This window comes from Nomascus leucogenys, chromosome 11, assembly GCF_006542625.1.
Source record: "Nomascus leucogenys isolate Asia chromosome 11, Asia_NLE_v1, whole genome shotgun sequence".
Taxonomy (NCBI): Eukaryota; Metazoa; Chordata; class Mammalia; order Primates; family Hylobatidae; genus Nomascus; species Nomascus leucogenys.
This window is the reverse complement of record NC_044391.1, coordinates 112,536,153-112,551,854: the sequence shown is the minus strand read 5'-3', so window position 1 is coordinate 112,551,854 and position 15,702 is coordinate 112,536,153. Positions and strand designations below refer to the sequence as shown.

Genomic DNA, 15,702 nt, shown 5'->3' with positions numbered 1-15,702 from the left:
TTGTCCATTCACAGACATTAGGTTGTTTCCACCTTTTGGCTATTGTATACAATGACACTGTAAACATTTGTGTTTACATGTTTTTATTTCTCTTATATACTTATAAATAGAATATTAGATCATATGAGAACTCTGTTTATCATTTGAGAAATTACCATCCTGTTTTCCAAAGTGGCTGCACAATTTCACATTCCCATAAGCAGTATATGAGGATTCTAGTTTCTCCACATCTGTGCCAATGCTTGTTATTATCTTTCTATTCTAGCCAGCCTAGTGGATATGAAATGGTATCTCATTATAGTTTTGATTTGCATTTCCCTGAGTACTAAAGTTGTCAGCCATCTTTTCATGTTTGTGAATTATTTCACCTTTATTTATCTCAATATACTGGTGATATAGATATGTCATATATAACAAGGTTAAGTGACATGTGCATGTAAAACGGAGGCAGAACCAAGGCTAAAGCAACAGCTAGCTCAGCCATCAACTCACTATCCCTGAGGGGTTAAGGTGGGGGCATCGCACGACGTTCATCAGCTCTCCCAGAGAGATGCGTTTGATTCATCTTTTCAAAGACCTAGATGGCTGCCATCCCTGCCCAGTAGCTGCAGGAGTGGCTGGTGAAGATTTCTACCAGTTGCTTCCCATTAGCCTTGTCTACCTCCTTCTGGGGGACCATCTGTAGCTCCTTTCCCAGGGAGATTGCTCTGATCAGAGACTTGAACTTGCTCAACTCATCCTGGCTGAGCTGCTCCAGAAAAGCCTGCAGGTTGAAGTCCAGCTGTGCAGAAGATGCCATCTTGTCCTATGTGGGAGCTCTCCCAATGCCTGGCCCTATGCTCTGGTTCTCACACCTTTTCATATACTAATAAGTATATATTTTTATATCTTTTTAGGAGAAATATCAATTCAGATTTTTGCTCATTATAAAATTGCATTATTGTCTTTTTATTGCTGAGTTGTAAGAGTTCTTTATATAGTCTAGGGACAGGTCCTTCATTAGATATGCAATACGCAAATCTTTGCTCCCATTCTGTGAGTTGTCTTATCAGTTTAATGATGGTGTCCTTTAAGGTATAAGTGTTTTTTATTTTGATTAAATCAAATTTATCTATTTTTTTCTTGTTGTTTATTCTTTTGATGTCATGTCTAAGAATCTTTTGCCAAGTCTCAGGTCATAAAGATGTACCCCTATCATTTACTATAAGAATATTACAGCTTTAACTCTTAAAATTGGGTATTTGATATATTTTGAGTTAATTTTTGTATGTGGCATGAAATAGAGGTCCAACTTTATTCTTCTGCATGTAGAAATCTACTTGCCTAAACAGAACTGAGAGTCCAAAAGTAAGCTGAGATTCTGACAGGGATTGTATTGAATCTGTAGATCAGTTTGGGGAGTAGTGCCATCTTAACAATGTAAATTAAGCCTTCCAATCGATAAACATGAGATGCTTTCCACTTATTTAGCTCTTTAATTTCTCTCAATAACGTCTTGTAATTTTCAGAGTATAAGTTTTACTTCTTTGTTAAAATTTATTTCTAGGTATTTTATTCTTTTTGATATGATTCTAAAAGAATTGTTTTAATTTCAGTTTTGGATTGTTCATTATAAGTGTGTAGAAGTAAAACTGATTTTTATATATGATCTTGTATCCTGAAACCTGGATGAACTCATTTAATAGTTCTAACAGGTTTCGAGTGAATTTTTTAGGATTTCCTATATACAAGATTATGTTATCTGCTAATACAGAGAGTTTCACTTCCATTCCAATCCAGTCGCCTTTCTTGTCTTGTCTAGTTGCTAGGGCTAGCACCACTAATGTAATGTTGTATGGTCATGCTAAGAGCAGATAGCATTGAGATGGTCCTGATCTTAGGACAAAAGCATTCATTCTGCCATTAAATATAATTTTGGCTATGAGTTTTCATAGATGACTTTTATCAGATTGAGGAAGCTCCCTTCTATTTTCCAGTTGAGAGTATTTTTATCATGAAAGGAAGATGGGTTTTGTTGAATGCTTTTTCTGTGTTTATTGAGACAATCATGCAATTTTTGTTTTTATTCTATTGATATGATGAACTATATTAATTGATTTTCATATGTTCAAACCAACATTGCCGTCCTGGGAAAAATCCCACTTGGTCATTGCGTACAATTCTTTTTATAGGTCACTGTATTCAATTTGCTTGTATTTTTTGGAGTGCATGTTTCAGGTTGAGTATAAATTTGTATGAACCCTACAGAAGGCAGTCCTGAAAAATACAAACTACAAGAGCATTTGCTCTTTGACCTGGCTTTTCCACCTCTAGCATTTGTCTTACAGGTATGTCTGCATGCATAGCATTATTTCTAAGAACAAAATACTCACTTAATGTCCTCAATAGATTCTTGGAAACTGCAACTTTGAATGAAATGATGTATAACAAAAACAATTTTATCATAGGCTAACTCATACAAGCAGGAGTTAAATTCCTATGGCATGCTGGTCACAAAAACATCACCAAAGTTCTCAATAAAAACAAAAACACTTCTAATATTAAATATAGAAATAAATGTGAGCTCCACATACATTTTTAAAAGATTAATAAAAACAAGTAAGATAATTTTTTATCCACTTATTCCAATTCAGGATTGTGAGTGGCCTGAGGTTATGTGGCAGCTCAGGGTGCCAGGTGGAAACCAATCTTGGACAGGATGCCATCCTATCACAGGGTACACTCACGCAGACTGCGAGCATTTAGACACACCAATTAACCTAACGTCTTTGGGATGTGGGAGGAAAGCAGAGTACAGAGAAAATCCATGCAGACATGGGTAGAACATGCTAACTTGCAAACTCCATACAGACAGTGGCCCCTGTTTGGAATATTTTTTTCCTCATCAATGTTATACAAAATGATGTTGAAAAAAAAATGTTATTTGAGGATCTGTTGTATTTAGCAAGAGGCTAAATACAGGATGAAGAGTGGCTTACATAGTGATACATAAAAAGGTCCACAATATACTCAGTTTAGAAAAAGGCACATGCTGGCCGGGTGCAGTGGCTCACGCCTATAATCCCAGCACTTTGGGAGGCTGAGGCAGGCAGATCACCTGAGGTTGGGAATTCGAGATCAGCCTAACCAACATGGAGAAACCCCATCTCTACTAAATATATAAAATTAGCCGGGCGTGGTGGTGCATGCCTGTAATCCCAGCTAATCGGGAGGCTGAGGCAGGAGTATCATTTGAACTCGGGAGATGGAGGTTGTGGTGAGCCAAGATCACACCATTGCACTCCAGCCTGGGCAGCAAGAGCAAAACTCCATCTCAAGAAAAACAACAACAACAACAAAAAGGCACATGTAACTCCTGTGAGAGAAATGGGAGGTGGGATATAAATTATATTTGTTTGAATTTTCATAAGGAAATTCTGGAAAGATATTTTAAAAATCAGTAAAAGTAGAAATTAGTACAGAATATGGTAGACACACATGGGAATGGAAGGCAGATGTTCACAGTGCTTCTTTGATAGTTATACATTTTGAACCACACAAATGTATTACTTGCATTAAATAGTTCATATTTCAAAAAGAATCAAAACACAGAATTTTTACTAAGATAAAGTCATTGGGCAGGAAGTGGCTCTTGGTATCATCAAGTTCAAACCTTTTTTTGGTGGGCGACCAAGTCTCACTCTGTTGCCCAGGCTAGAGTGCAGTGGTACGATCTCAGCTCACTGCAAACTCCGCCTCCCAGATTCAAGCGATTCTCCTGCCTTGGCCTCCCAAGTAGCTGGGATTACAGGCACCTGCCACCACACCTGGATAATTTTTTGTGTTTTTAGTAGAGACAGGGTTTAACCATGTTGATCAGGCTGGTCTCGAACTCCTGACTTCAGGTGATCCACCTATCTTAGCCTCCCAAAGTCCTGGGATTACAGGCATGAGCCACCATGCCTGGCCAAGTTCAAATCTTTGAATTGAGAAACAAAGGTCAAGCTAGGAAAGAGGATTTGCCCCAGGATACATGGCAAGTTCTTGGCAGAATTGGGCTAAAGATTCACATGTTCCAATTCAAAATCAGGTCTCTGCCCACTTCTGCATATCTGCTTTTCACGTTAGGAAATCCTGAATTTGGCTTTTACTGTGTATTATGGGAAGGGAGCATCATGCTTAAAACTAATACACTCAGAGTCCTTTCTTCCCAGTGGTGCCCTGGGTCACCTGGAACATGTGTCCTACTTGGTAGCAGCCTCCACATTATCTTGATGAAGACATGGCAGTTCTACATGCCAGAAACCCTTTATTAAAAATTCACAAAAGTAGGCCACAAATGTTCACATTCTGCAATGTTTTCTTCTTGCAACCACTTTAATGTTTTTCTCTCTTCTATGAGTATTTCTTTAGAAATACTCTCTACGCATCTGTCCACCTTGATGATACCACGAGCACTATAATCTGATTTATATTGTCAGTAACTCTGCAAAAATAGCCTATTGTTCTAGAGATAATGGGGATGGTGTCTAATTTACTGATTACTAAATCAGAGATAACAATAGAGAACAAGACTTCATTCAGGCAAGTTAAAGCACTTTCTACATGTTTCTTAATATATTGGCCATAGATCCTTCCCAAAATGTATTAAATGGGCATAATTTTTTATGCCTAGTCTCTCTTTGTGAATCTCCCCTCCCACCCATTCTCCGTCACCAAGTTTCAAAAAATTACTTGCTGACTCCACCAGCTATTGTATTGGGCATGTGATTCAGACATGACGAAGGAGAATATTCTACCCCCCTAACTAAAGTGTTTGGATCAGAGATAGGCACACAACTCAGGCTGGGACAATGAAAATGCATGGAACTTTGCTGGCACTGTCAGGAAAAGCCTGACTTTCTGTTGGGTTTACCAAACTGAATGAGTACAAGTCTAGAGCTTCCAGTAATCAACTCTGCTCCCACACCCAAAAAGACCAAATGAAAATCAACAGAAATCAAAGTCCAGGAGAAAAGCTGTCAAAGACCGTGGTTAAGCCCCTACATCTAGTTATACCTAAAATTTCATCCCTTGGTTCTCAGTTCTAAGAAAAAAAAAAATGGTAGTGTTCTCTTTTTGGTGTCTATTTAGGTTAGATTTGAGTTATTATTAATTATGAGATGTTGGTATATTTTCTTAGCTATAATGCTCTCCCAATTATATAGTGTATTTTTTATTCTATCATGAAAATTGAAAGTTTATTTTTATTTATTTATTTATTTATTTATTTATTTTTTATTTATTTTGAGACAGAATCTCGCTCTGTCACCCAGGCTGGAGTGCAGTGGCGTGATCTCAGCTCACTGCAAGCTCCACCTCCCAGGTTCACGCCATTCTCCTGCCTCAGCCTCCCGAGTAGCTGGGACTACAGGTGCCCACCACCATGCCTGGCTAATTTTTTGTATTTTTAGTAGAGACCGGTTTTCACCATGTTAGCCAGGATAGTCTCGATCTCCTGACCTCATGATCCATCCACCTCAGCCTGAAAGTTTATATTAAGTAAGCAGGTGTTTAGCATGGTATGTTCCCTACTTTAATCCTAAATTCTCTGAAGCACTTAGAAGTTTTTCAATAGATGAATAGTACTCTACAGGAAAAAAAAAAAGTGAACACTGGAAATAACAACGCTTATAATCCTTCCTACAAGTTATAAAGCACTGTCATAATGCTACCTTCACCCTCTTACCCCCATAACAAGCTTTTCAGGTGGACAGTGTGTTATAATTGCATTTTGAAAATGAACAAAGCAAAGTTTCAAAAGCCATAATTTATACAAAATCACAGAGCTAAGGAAAGAAGGAATTGAATACAATCATCTCAAATTTTTTTGTGTGTTTCCATTATGCCACATTGACTTAGATAAGGACAAACAAAATGTGACTGTTAAACTGAAGCATTTAATCTAAATTGTAACTTCATTTTCACTTGGGTCTATGAAATCATATGGATTTCCCCTTTTACATTAATCTTTCTGTTCCACTTTCCCTCTACCATTCCTGTCCAGAAAAATCTGTGCTCACATTATACAGAGATACTGATTTTCTCACTAATTTAAAAAACGTAATTTTCAAAAAGTATTATTTGTAAAGAGTACAAGAGAAAACGTTTTGGTTCATAAAAAATAAACAATCCTTACAGAGTGGCTTGAGGCTGCTTAAGATAATTTAATTTGACTAAAAAAAACTGCAGTGTTGATATATTTATAAGCCCTGAGAAATTATGCAAGACTATGCTGGATAAAGATGAAGAAAGTTATAAGCAAGAATAAGGCAGAGCCTTATACTGGAGAGGAAAAGGGGGATAGCATAGTGGGTAGGGGGATATAGGATTTAGAATTAAAAACCACAGAATTTTTTTTATTTATAGAAACAAATCTGGTTTGCTCAAAACATATCCGAGCTGGGAGTCAGGGCTGGAAGGTGTGCAACCAAGAGCAAGATTCAGGGACTACTCATGCAGACCACACTGTTTCTGCCAATGGAGACATGTCCTGAAGCTGCACTGCATCCTGGATGCCAAAATTTCTAACATCTCTGTCCCCCAAAGCCATATTCTTCAGCCATCAGGCTTGCCTGATATAGCTCCAATGAGACTGATTACTTCCTCACATTCTCTCCTGTGAATCAAAGTTTTCTAAGGATGTTTCTGATTGGGAATATCCAGGTCACATGCCTCTCTCCCTGCTCCAAAAAACGCTAGGAGGACAAATTTCTGGATCTGCATTGAGTGTAGGGACACAATAAAATTGAGGGAAATCTTCAACCCTAGAAAAGATGTTAAAAAGCTTCTGACATTGTCTAAGCTTACACACGTCTACCAGATACATTAGAGGAAATACAAAGGAGTATGAAGGTTTTTATTAGGAATATTACTTTTTTAAATAAGGAAGAGTCTTCTGCTGGAAGCAGCAGCAGAGAGAGTTGGAGATAATGGCTTTTGAGAAAGACTATTTTAAGCAGACAGCAGGTAGAAAAGGCATACTCCAAGCTCCCCATTATTCTAATCCTTCACAGTAGGCTCACACTTCCCTTAGCTCTCTACTTCATGGGTAGCCCAGATTAACTGTTATAATTATGCAGTAAATATGATTTTAGAAGCTTTCAAGTCAGTTTTACAGAAAAAAAGTAATAGTAAAATATTAAATTGTCCTACCATGGCCTCAAACATCAAACTCACAGACATCAATCTCTCAATCGCATCCAATTATACTGAAATCATTTCAAATATACAGAATAAAACTTCAAAAATGTAAGATAAACATCTAAAAATGAGGCAAGTGATGCCCATTCAAATTCGACCTTTTGAAGAAATTCCCCCAAAGTGCTGGACAATTATAACCCTGAGCTGGCACAAAGCTGGTTCTAAAGGAAATCTTTTATTCCTGCTTTAAACGTATGACAAGCATAGCATCCTTCTACCAAAGGAAGATCATGTTCCCTAATTAGAATGTCCACCAGGGAGGTAATGACACCATGCCATAGGACACAATCCCTGGGCAGCACTCACATATTCCAGCCTATGCCTTCACAAGGAAATAACAAAAGTCCAGGGGACTGTTCACCCAGCCACCTCCCAGTGTATATTGAACTTTTTCTATTTTCATTCAAGAGAGACAATAGGAAAATAGTCTTTACTCCTGCTTTCTAGATGTCAAATATCATCTATACAATTATTTTATTTTATAAAATTTATTCCATTAAAAATACTACCAGCTATTATTATTTACAGTGGAATACTATGTAGGTTATGATTATGTCTGTAGAGAGATGCATGATACTAAATACCTTTAATATGATATCAGTTATATTTCTGAATGCATGAAAAAAGAATCTGGAAGGATATGCCAAATTTTAACAATGGTGAGATTTAGGTGTTTAGATTTTCTTTTGGTTTTGGTTTTTAATTTAATTTTTACTTTCTGTTCATTTATACCTTTCTCAATGTTTTAAATAAGCTATAAAGCATATATATACAAAGCATTTATAATCAGAAAAATAATAACGAAGACTTATTAGGTTGTCAAAGTCACTATTACTGCAGTGCAATGTAACATGTGTGATAACTTATCATATCTGGAATATAAAAAATCCAAAGAAAATTATTTTCTAAATAATACTTATTAAATTAACCACTTGGGATGTTGAACTTTCTAAACTGAACTCCTTCCTTACTGAAAAAGAAATAGCAGGAAAAATAAGTACTAGTTAACTTCATCTCAATTGCTCAAATCAACATCATGAACATCTGCTATAGACACCCGGGGGCCTAACATGGTTTACTTCAACATGTAATGACTTCAGACTGCTTTATTTTTTAATAAAGTAGTCTTTTGAGCTCTTTTATATACATATTGTCTGTTCATTTGCATTATTGAGGTTGTGTAGCTTTGATCATCATTCTCTAATGCTGGCAATGCCTTCTCCTGGGTTCACTCTCTCCTTATTGGTAGAAAAGTGAGTGGAAAGGGCATACATTTTGGCATCATGAAGGCTACATTTGAATCCAGATGTATGCAGGTACTAATGTTCAGCATCTTAACCTCACTTAGAATCTCAGTTTCCTTATCTGTAAAGTGGGTATGAAGATAATAATAGTACCCAATATGGTTGTAAAACAAAATATGGTTGTTAAATTAGTTTGGACATGTGAAAAGCAGTTTTCAAATTGTAAAGCAATACACAAATAATTTTAATCTTTGCAATTCTAAAGTTCTTCCTTTTGATCAGCTATGGCTTTAAGAACCAAATAAATATATTAAGCGGTATAATTAAGAGCAAAAATAAAATACAGTAAATGAGCTTTAAATGTTGTCAGGGGTCTGAATGGAACCAAAAATGGGAAGTTTCATCTAGTCAAAGACATGTATTTCTCCACAGCTTTAACATTCCTAAAATTGGAACATGTTGAGATGACGTCACCAAGATGACAGAGTAGAAGGTAACCCACTCATATGCCTCCACAGCAACAAGAATTCTGTACCTATTTACAGTCAAAAGTCTCTCTTCAGGAGCCTCAGGATTCAAGTAGGAATTTGTGAAACCTCATTGAAGCCTAAGACTTATTAGGGTTGTTTTTGAGTATGCAGACCAACACCCAGGTGGCTGATCTGCCCCACCAAGCTTGTTTCTGGGTTCACTGCCAAGTCTCTCAAGGAGTTTGGCTAAAGCGCCATTTGTTCTTGAGCCTGGAACCAAAACTATCTGCCAAGAGGTCCAGAAGGAATCTTGCACACTCTCACCTGCCCACTGACGTTGGTCTCAGCCGTGAACCTGACAGTAACCCTGTGGTGCTGCTCCATCCTTTCTCAGCTAACCTTACAGCTGAGAGATGCTCACACAAGGACCCAGAGGGAGACTTACCCATATCCCCCAGCCTGGGAGTCTAAGCCTCACAGATGGGCATGCCAACCTCTATCCCCCAGCAGGTCCCAAGGGGACCCAGTCTCAGCTTTGGCCTCTCTCACTGTAGTTGGGGAACTATCCCATCTGTGCTGAGACCTGCTGGGAGAAACTTACCTGTCTGAGCCAGTGAGACCAGGATTTTAAGCCTCCCTCCCACAGCAGATCCCAAGGGAGTCCAGTCTCAGCTCCAGCACCTCTTGCAGAAGTCAAGGAACTATCTTATCTACTCAAGAACTTGCTGAGTGACACACACTACTCTGAGCCAAGACTAGGCTCTCCAGCATCTGTCCCACAACAAATACCAAGGAGACTCACTGTAAGCTTCAGACCCTCTTGCTGCATTCAGGAAACTATGTCATCTGTACAGAGATCTGCTGGGAGATGCATGCCCATCTGAGTCACTGTAACATGCATATTACCCTTCATTCCACAGCAGATCTGGAGGGGGCCCTGTCTCATCTCTGGTCCCTCCTGTTGCAGTCAAGGAACTACCCCCACTTGGGCAAGGACCTGCTGAGTGACACTCACCTGTCTAGGCCAATGAGACAGGCCCACCAGCAGATCCTGAAGGAGCCCAGGCTCAACTCTAGACACTTTCACTACAGTCAGGGACTCATCCAATTGTGCATATGCCTGCTGTGAAGAACATTCACCTGCGCCACTGAGGACAATCTTCTGAACTCAAACTCCTGGCCAACATTCCCAGACAGCCTTAATAGCCTCCTTAGATCTTCCCCAAGTCTATCCGGGCCACAAAGCCACACTAATCTTAGACCTTTTTGCAAGACTCACAGCAAGCCTGGGCTTAGACCATCCTCTAGTGCCACGATGACTGTAATGATCACAGGCTGAAGGAACACGAAGTTAGTCAGCTTAGAATTACTGAAAGGCTTTCTGAAGAAGGGCAGATACAAACAAAACCAGACTGTGAAGACTAAAATAAATACCTAATCCTTCAACGTAAAGACATTGTCAGACATCAGCAAGCGTCAGGAACATTCAAGGAAAATATAACACTACAAAGTGGACAAAATAAGGTGCCAGAGACTGACCCTAAAGTGACGGAGATATATGATCATTCAAGCAAATAATTCAAAATAGTTGTTTCAGGAACCTCAGCAAACTTCAAGAAAACATAGAATCAATTAAGAAATTTATCAGAGGAATTTAACAGAAATTGAAATAGTAATTTTAAAAATTGAACAAATATTGGTGCTTAAAAGTATAATAAATGAAATGAAAAATGCAATAGGTATCAACAGCAGAATTGATCAAATAGAAGAAAGAATCAGCATGCTCCAAGATGGATTATTGAAAATATACAAACAGAAGAGAAAAAAATAATAGTACTCAGGAGGCTGAGGAGGGAAGATAGCTTGAGCCAGGGAGGTCAAGACTATGGTGAGCTGTGATCATGCCACTGCACTGCAGCCTGGGTGACAGAGCGAGACAAAACAACAACAACAACAACAACAAAAACCTATTAGAAAAATAATTACTCTTTCTGTACTTTATACAAATAATCAGGCCAAGTATAATGAATTGAATCGTTCTTACCATGATTTGTCTTCAGTAAAAATAGAAGACTGGAGACAGAAAAATTGTTTCAGTAACTATGGTATGCCTGTTATTAAATTCTAGTGTCATCTGTTGTTTTTGAGTTTTTTTCTATAATTTAGATTGGCTCTGCTTATTTTTGTGAATCAACCAGTGATCTCTGATTGCAGTTCAGAAGAAACAAGAGAGATGAGTAATGTGAAAATCTGGATCAATATTCTAATTCTGGGCAGATATTGGAACTGGCTAGCAACTCTATATTAGCTTGGTTCCAATAATTACCCTGTTCACAGAAAGCCTTCTTATTTAGTTTACTTGGGATAATTTTAATTATTTTGCTTTAATGTTGTAGAATATATTGCTGTTGTACTCTTGGTGTACAAATGCAAGAAACACTTACTCGATGTTTTCTTTTCTTTTTTTTTTCTTTGAGATGGAGTCTCACTCTGTCACCAGGCTGGAGTGCAGTGGCGCGATCTCAGCTCACTACAACCTCCACCTCCTGGGTTCAAGCGATTCTCCTGCCTAAGCCTCCTGAGTAGCTGGGACTACAGGCACGTGCCACCAAGCCCAGCTAATATTTGTATTTTTAGTAGAAACGGGGTTTCACCATGTTGGCCAGGATGGTCTCAATCTCTTGACCTCGTAATCCACTGGCCTTGGCCTCCTAAAGTGCTGGGATTACAGGTGTGAGCCACTGTGCCCGGCCTCAATGTTTTCTTAAACAGTTATTAATCTTCCAGATATCATCTTTTGTCAGAACTCAAGAATTATGAGTGGCCCTCGACATACTGATGCTTTCTGACTGAGCTGCTCTCTACCCTGAATACAAGAAATCCTAGTAGTTAGGCAGGAACACCACCCCTATTCAGCCTAAAGAAGTTACAGAAGAGGGATCTTTGTCCTTCTACAACTCTTAGGATTAAGGGCTCCCTTGTAAAAGGGAGGAGGGAAACGTCAGAGGCGTTGGAACCAGAGCAACTTCGTCTCGAATAGAGGTTGCATAAAATAAAGCTGAGACCTACTGGGCTGCATTCCCAGGAGGTTAAGGCATTCTAAGTCACAGGATGACACAGGATGTCAGCACAAGGTACAGGTCACAAAGACCTCGTTGATAAAACAGGTTGTGGTGAAGAAGGTGGCCAAAACTCATCAAAACCAAGTTGGTGATGAGAGTGACCTCTGGTCATCCTCACTGCTTGTTATAAGCTAATTTTAACGTGTTACCATGTTAAAAGACACTCCCACCAACAGCATGACAGTTTACAAATGCCATGGCAACATCAGGAATTTACCCTATATGGTCTAAAGAGGGGAGGAACCCTCAATTCCAGGAATTGCTCACCCCTTTCCCGGAAAACTCATTAATAATCCACCCCTTGTTTAGCATATAATCAAGAAATGACCATAAAAGTGGCCAGCCAGCAGCCCTCAGGGCTGCTTGGCCTATGGAGTAGTCGTTCTTTATACCTTTACCTTATTAATAAACTTACTTTCACTTAAAAAAAAAGTTTTTGAAAAAAGTGAAAATGGAAACAACATACTAAAACCTGTGGTATAAAACAAAAGCAGTACTAACAGGGAAGTTTTTGGCAATAAATCCTTATATCAAAAAAATGGAAAAATTTTAAATAAACAACCAATTGGTAAACCTCAAGGAACTATAAAAGCAAGAACAAACCAAACCCAAAATTCATAGAAGAAAAGCAATAATAAAGATCAGAGCAGGGTTGACCACAGTGGCTCATGCCTGTAATCCCAGCACTTTGGGAGGCCAAGGCAGGCAGATCACTTGAAGCCAGGAGTTCAAGACCAGCCTGGCCAACATGGTGAAATCCTGTGTCTACTGAAAAATACAAAAATTAGCCGGGCGTGGTGGCACATGTCTGTAATCCCAGCTACTCAGAAGGCTGAGGTAGGAGAATCGCTTGAACCTGGGAAGCAGCAGTGAGCTGAGAATGTGCTACCATACTCCAGCTTAGGCAACAAAGTAAGACTCCATCTCAAAAAAAAAAAAGAAAAAAAAATCAGAAAAGAAATGAATAAAAGAGGCTAAAAAATATACAAAAGATCAACAAAACAAAGGTTGTTTTTTTGAAAAGATAAACAAAGTTGATAAAACTTTAGTTAGACCAGCAAAGGAAACAGTTAGAAAACACAAATAAATGAAATCGGAAGTGAAAAAGAAAACATTAAAACTGTTACCACAGAAATACAAAGGATCATTACAGACTACTATGAACAATTTTACACCAACAAATTGCAAACCCTCGAAGAAACAGACAAATTCCTAATACATACAACCTACCAAGATTGAACCATGAAGAAAAAGAAAACCTGGACAGATCAACAATGAGCAACAAGATTAAAGAAGTAATAAAAATGACCCCATCAAAGAGAGCCACAGGACCTGATGGATTCACTGCTGAATCTTAGCAAACATTTGAAGAAGAACTAATACCAATTCCATTCAAACTATTTCCCAAAATTGTAGAAGAGAGAATACTTCCAAACTCATTATACGAGGCCATTGTTACCTTGACACCAAAGGTGTCAAAGGAAACCAGACAGACACAACAACAAAAAAAGAAAACAACAGACCAATATCCCTGATTAGCACAGATACAAAAATCCTCAACAAAATACTAACAAATAAAATTTAACAACACATTAAAAATATCATTCACCACAATCAAGTGGGATTTTTCCCAGGAATGTCAGAATGGTTCAACATATGCAAATCAATCAATGTGTTAAATTGCATCAACAGAATGAAGGACAAAAAAAATGATCATTTCAATAGATGCTGAAAAAGCATTCGATAAAATTCAGACATCACTTTATGATTTTAAAAAATCTCAAAAAATGGAAAAATATTACATGCTCATGGATTAAAAGAATTAATATTGTTAAAAATGTCTATACTGCCCAAAGCAATCTACAGATTCAGTGCATTCCCTAACAAAATAACAATGATGTTCTTCACAGATATAAAAAAAAATTTTAAAATTCATATGGAACTACAAAAGACACTGAATAGCTAAAGCAATCCTAAGCAAAAAGAACAAAGCTGGAGGATCACACTATGAGATTTCAAACTGTACCACAAAGCTATACTAACCAAAACAATATGGTACTATTTATGGTATTGACATAAAAACAGATACATAAATCAGTGGAACAGAATAGAGAACCCAGAAGTAAATCTACACACTTACAGCCAACTCTTTTTGGCAAAAAAGAACGTATATTTGAGAAAAGACAGTCTCTTCCTGCTGGGAAAACTACATAACCATATGCAAAATAATGAAACTAGATTCCCAACTTTCACTATATGGAAAAATCAACTCAAAGTGGATTAAAGACTTAAATTTAAGCCCTGAAACTATGAAACTACTAGAAGAAAACATTGGGGGAAACAACATAGCACATTGGTCTGGGCAAAGATTTTTTGGGTAAGACCTCAAAAGCACAGGTAAGAAAAGCAGAAATAGACAAATGGGATTACATTAAGCTAAAAAGCTTCTGCAAAACAAAGAATATGGAATGGAAGAAATTTTTGCAAACTATCCATCTGATAAGGAATTAATAAGCAAAGTACATAAGTAATTTCAACAACTCGATAGCAAAATAATAATGGTCTGATTAAAAATGGGCCAAAGACCTGAACAGGCATTTCTCAAAAGAAAACATACGAAGAGCCAATAAGTATATGAAAAATGTGCAACGTCATTCATCAACCGGGGAATGCAGACCAAAGTCACAACGAGATATTATTTCACCCCAGTTAGAATAGCTGTCATCAAAAAGACAAAAAATAACAAATGCTGGTGAGGATATGGAGAAAGGGAAATGCTTGTACACTGTTGGTAGGAACATAAAGTAATACAGCCATTATGGAAAACAATACAGAAGTTCCTCAAAAAATTAAAAATAGAACTACCACACGATCCAGCAATCCCACTGCTGCGTATATATCCGAAAGAAAGGGAAGAGTGTATTGAAGAGGTATCTGCACTCCCATGTTTATTGCAGCACTGAAGCTATAGGATCCACTTAAGTGTCCATCAACAGATGAGTGGATAAGCAAACTTTGGTATATATATATATACACACAATAAAATACTATTCAATCATAAAAAAAAATCCTGTTATCACGTGGATGGAGCTCTAGCTCTTTATATAAAGGGAAATAAGCCAAGCACAGAAAGACAAATATCAACGTGGTCCCACTCATATGCAGGAGCTAAAAAAGTGGAATTCTTGGAGGTAGAGAGTACAATGGTGGTTACCAGAGGCTGAGAAAAAAAGAGTAAGATAAAGAGAAGTTGCTTAGTATGTACAAAAATACCATTAGGTAAAAAAAAAAAAAAAAAATTCTAGTATTTGATAGTACAGTAGGAAAATTATAGTTAACAATAATTTATCGTATATTTCAAAATAGCTACAAGAGAAGAATTGTAATTTTCCCAACACAAAGAGAAAAAGATAAATGTTTGAGGAGATATATATCAAAATTACCCTAATTTTATCATTACACATTGTAAATTCATATATCAAAATATCACATGTGCCCTGTTAAAAATATATCAATTAAAAAGTACAATAAAATAAAACAGGGATGTGTCTAAAACTGGTGGTGTCTTATAATTGCTGTGGCCTGGCGGCAGTTGTAATGTCATTGCCTGCCTGAATGCAAATATCAAAAGCATCATCCTCAAAA

At 37.6% G+C, this 15,702-nt stretch overlaps 1 protein-coding gene across 1 annotated transcript; it reads right to left on the bottom strand.

Annotated features, from left to right (window-relative positions):
- Window positions 1-505: 505 nt before the first annotated feature.
- On the bottom strand, window positions 506-799 carry PYDC2 (pyrin domain containing 2). The gene is given in 1 exon segment (XM_030822178.1): window positions 506-799. A coding segment is annotated over 1 exon segment (294 nt).
- Between the last annotated feature and the right edge of the window lie 14,903 nt (window positions 800-15,702).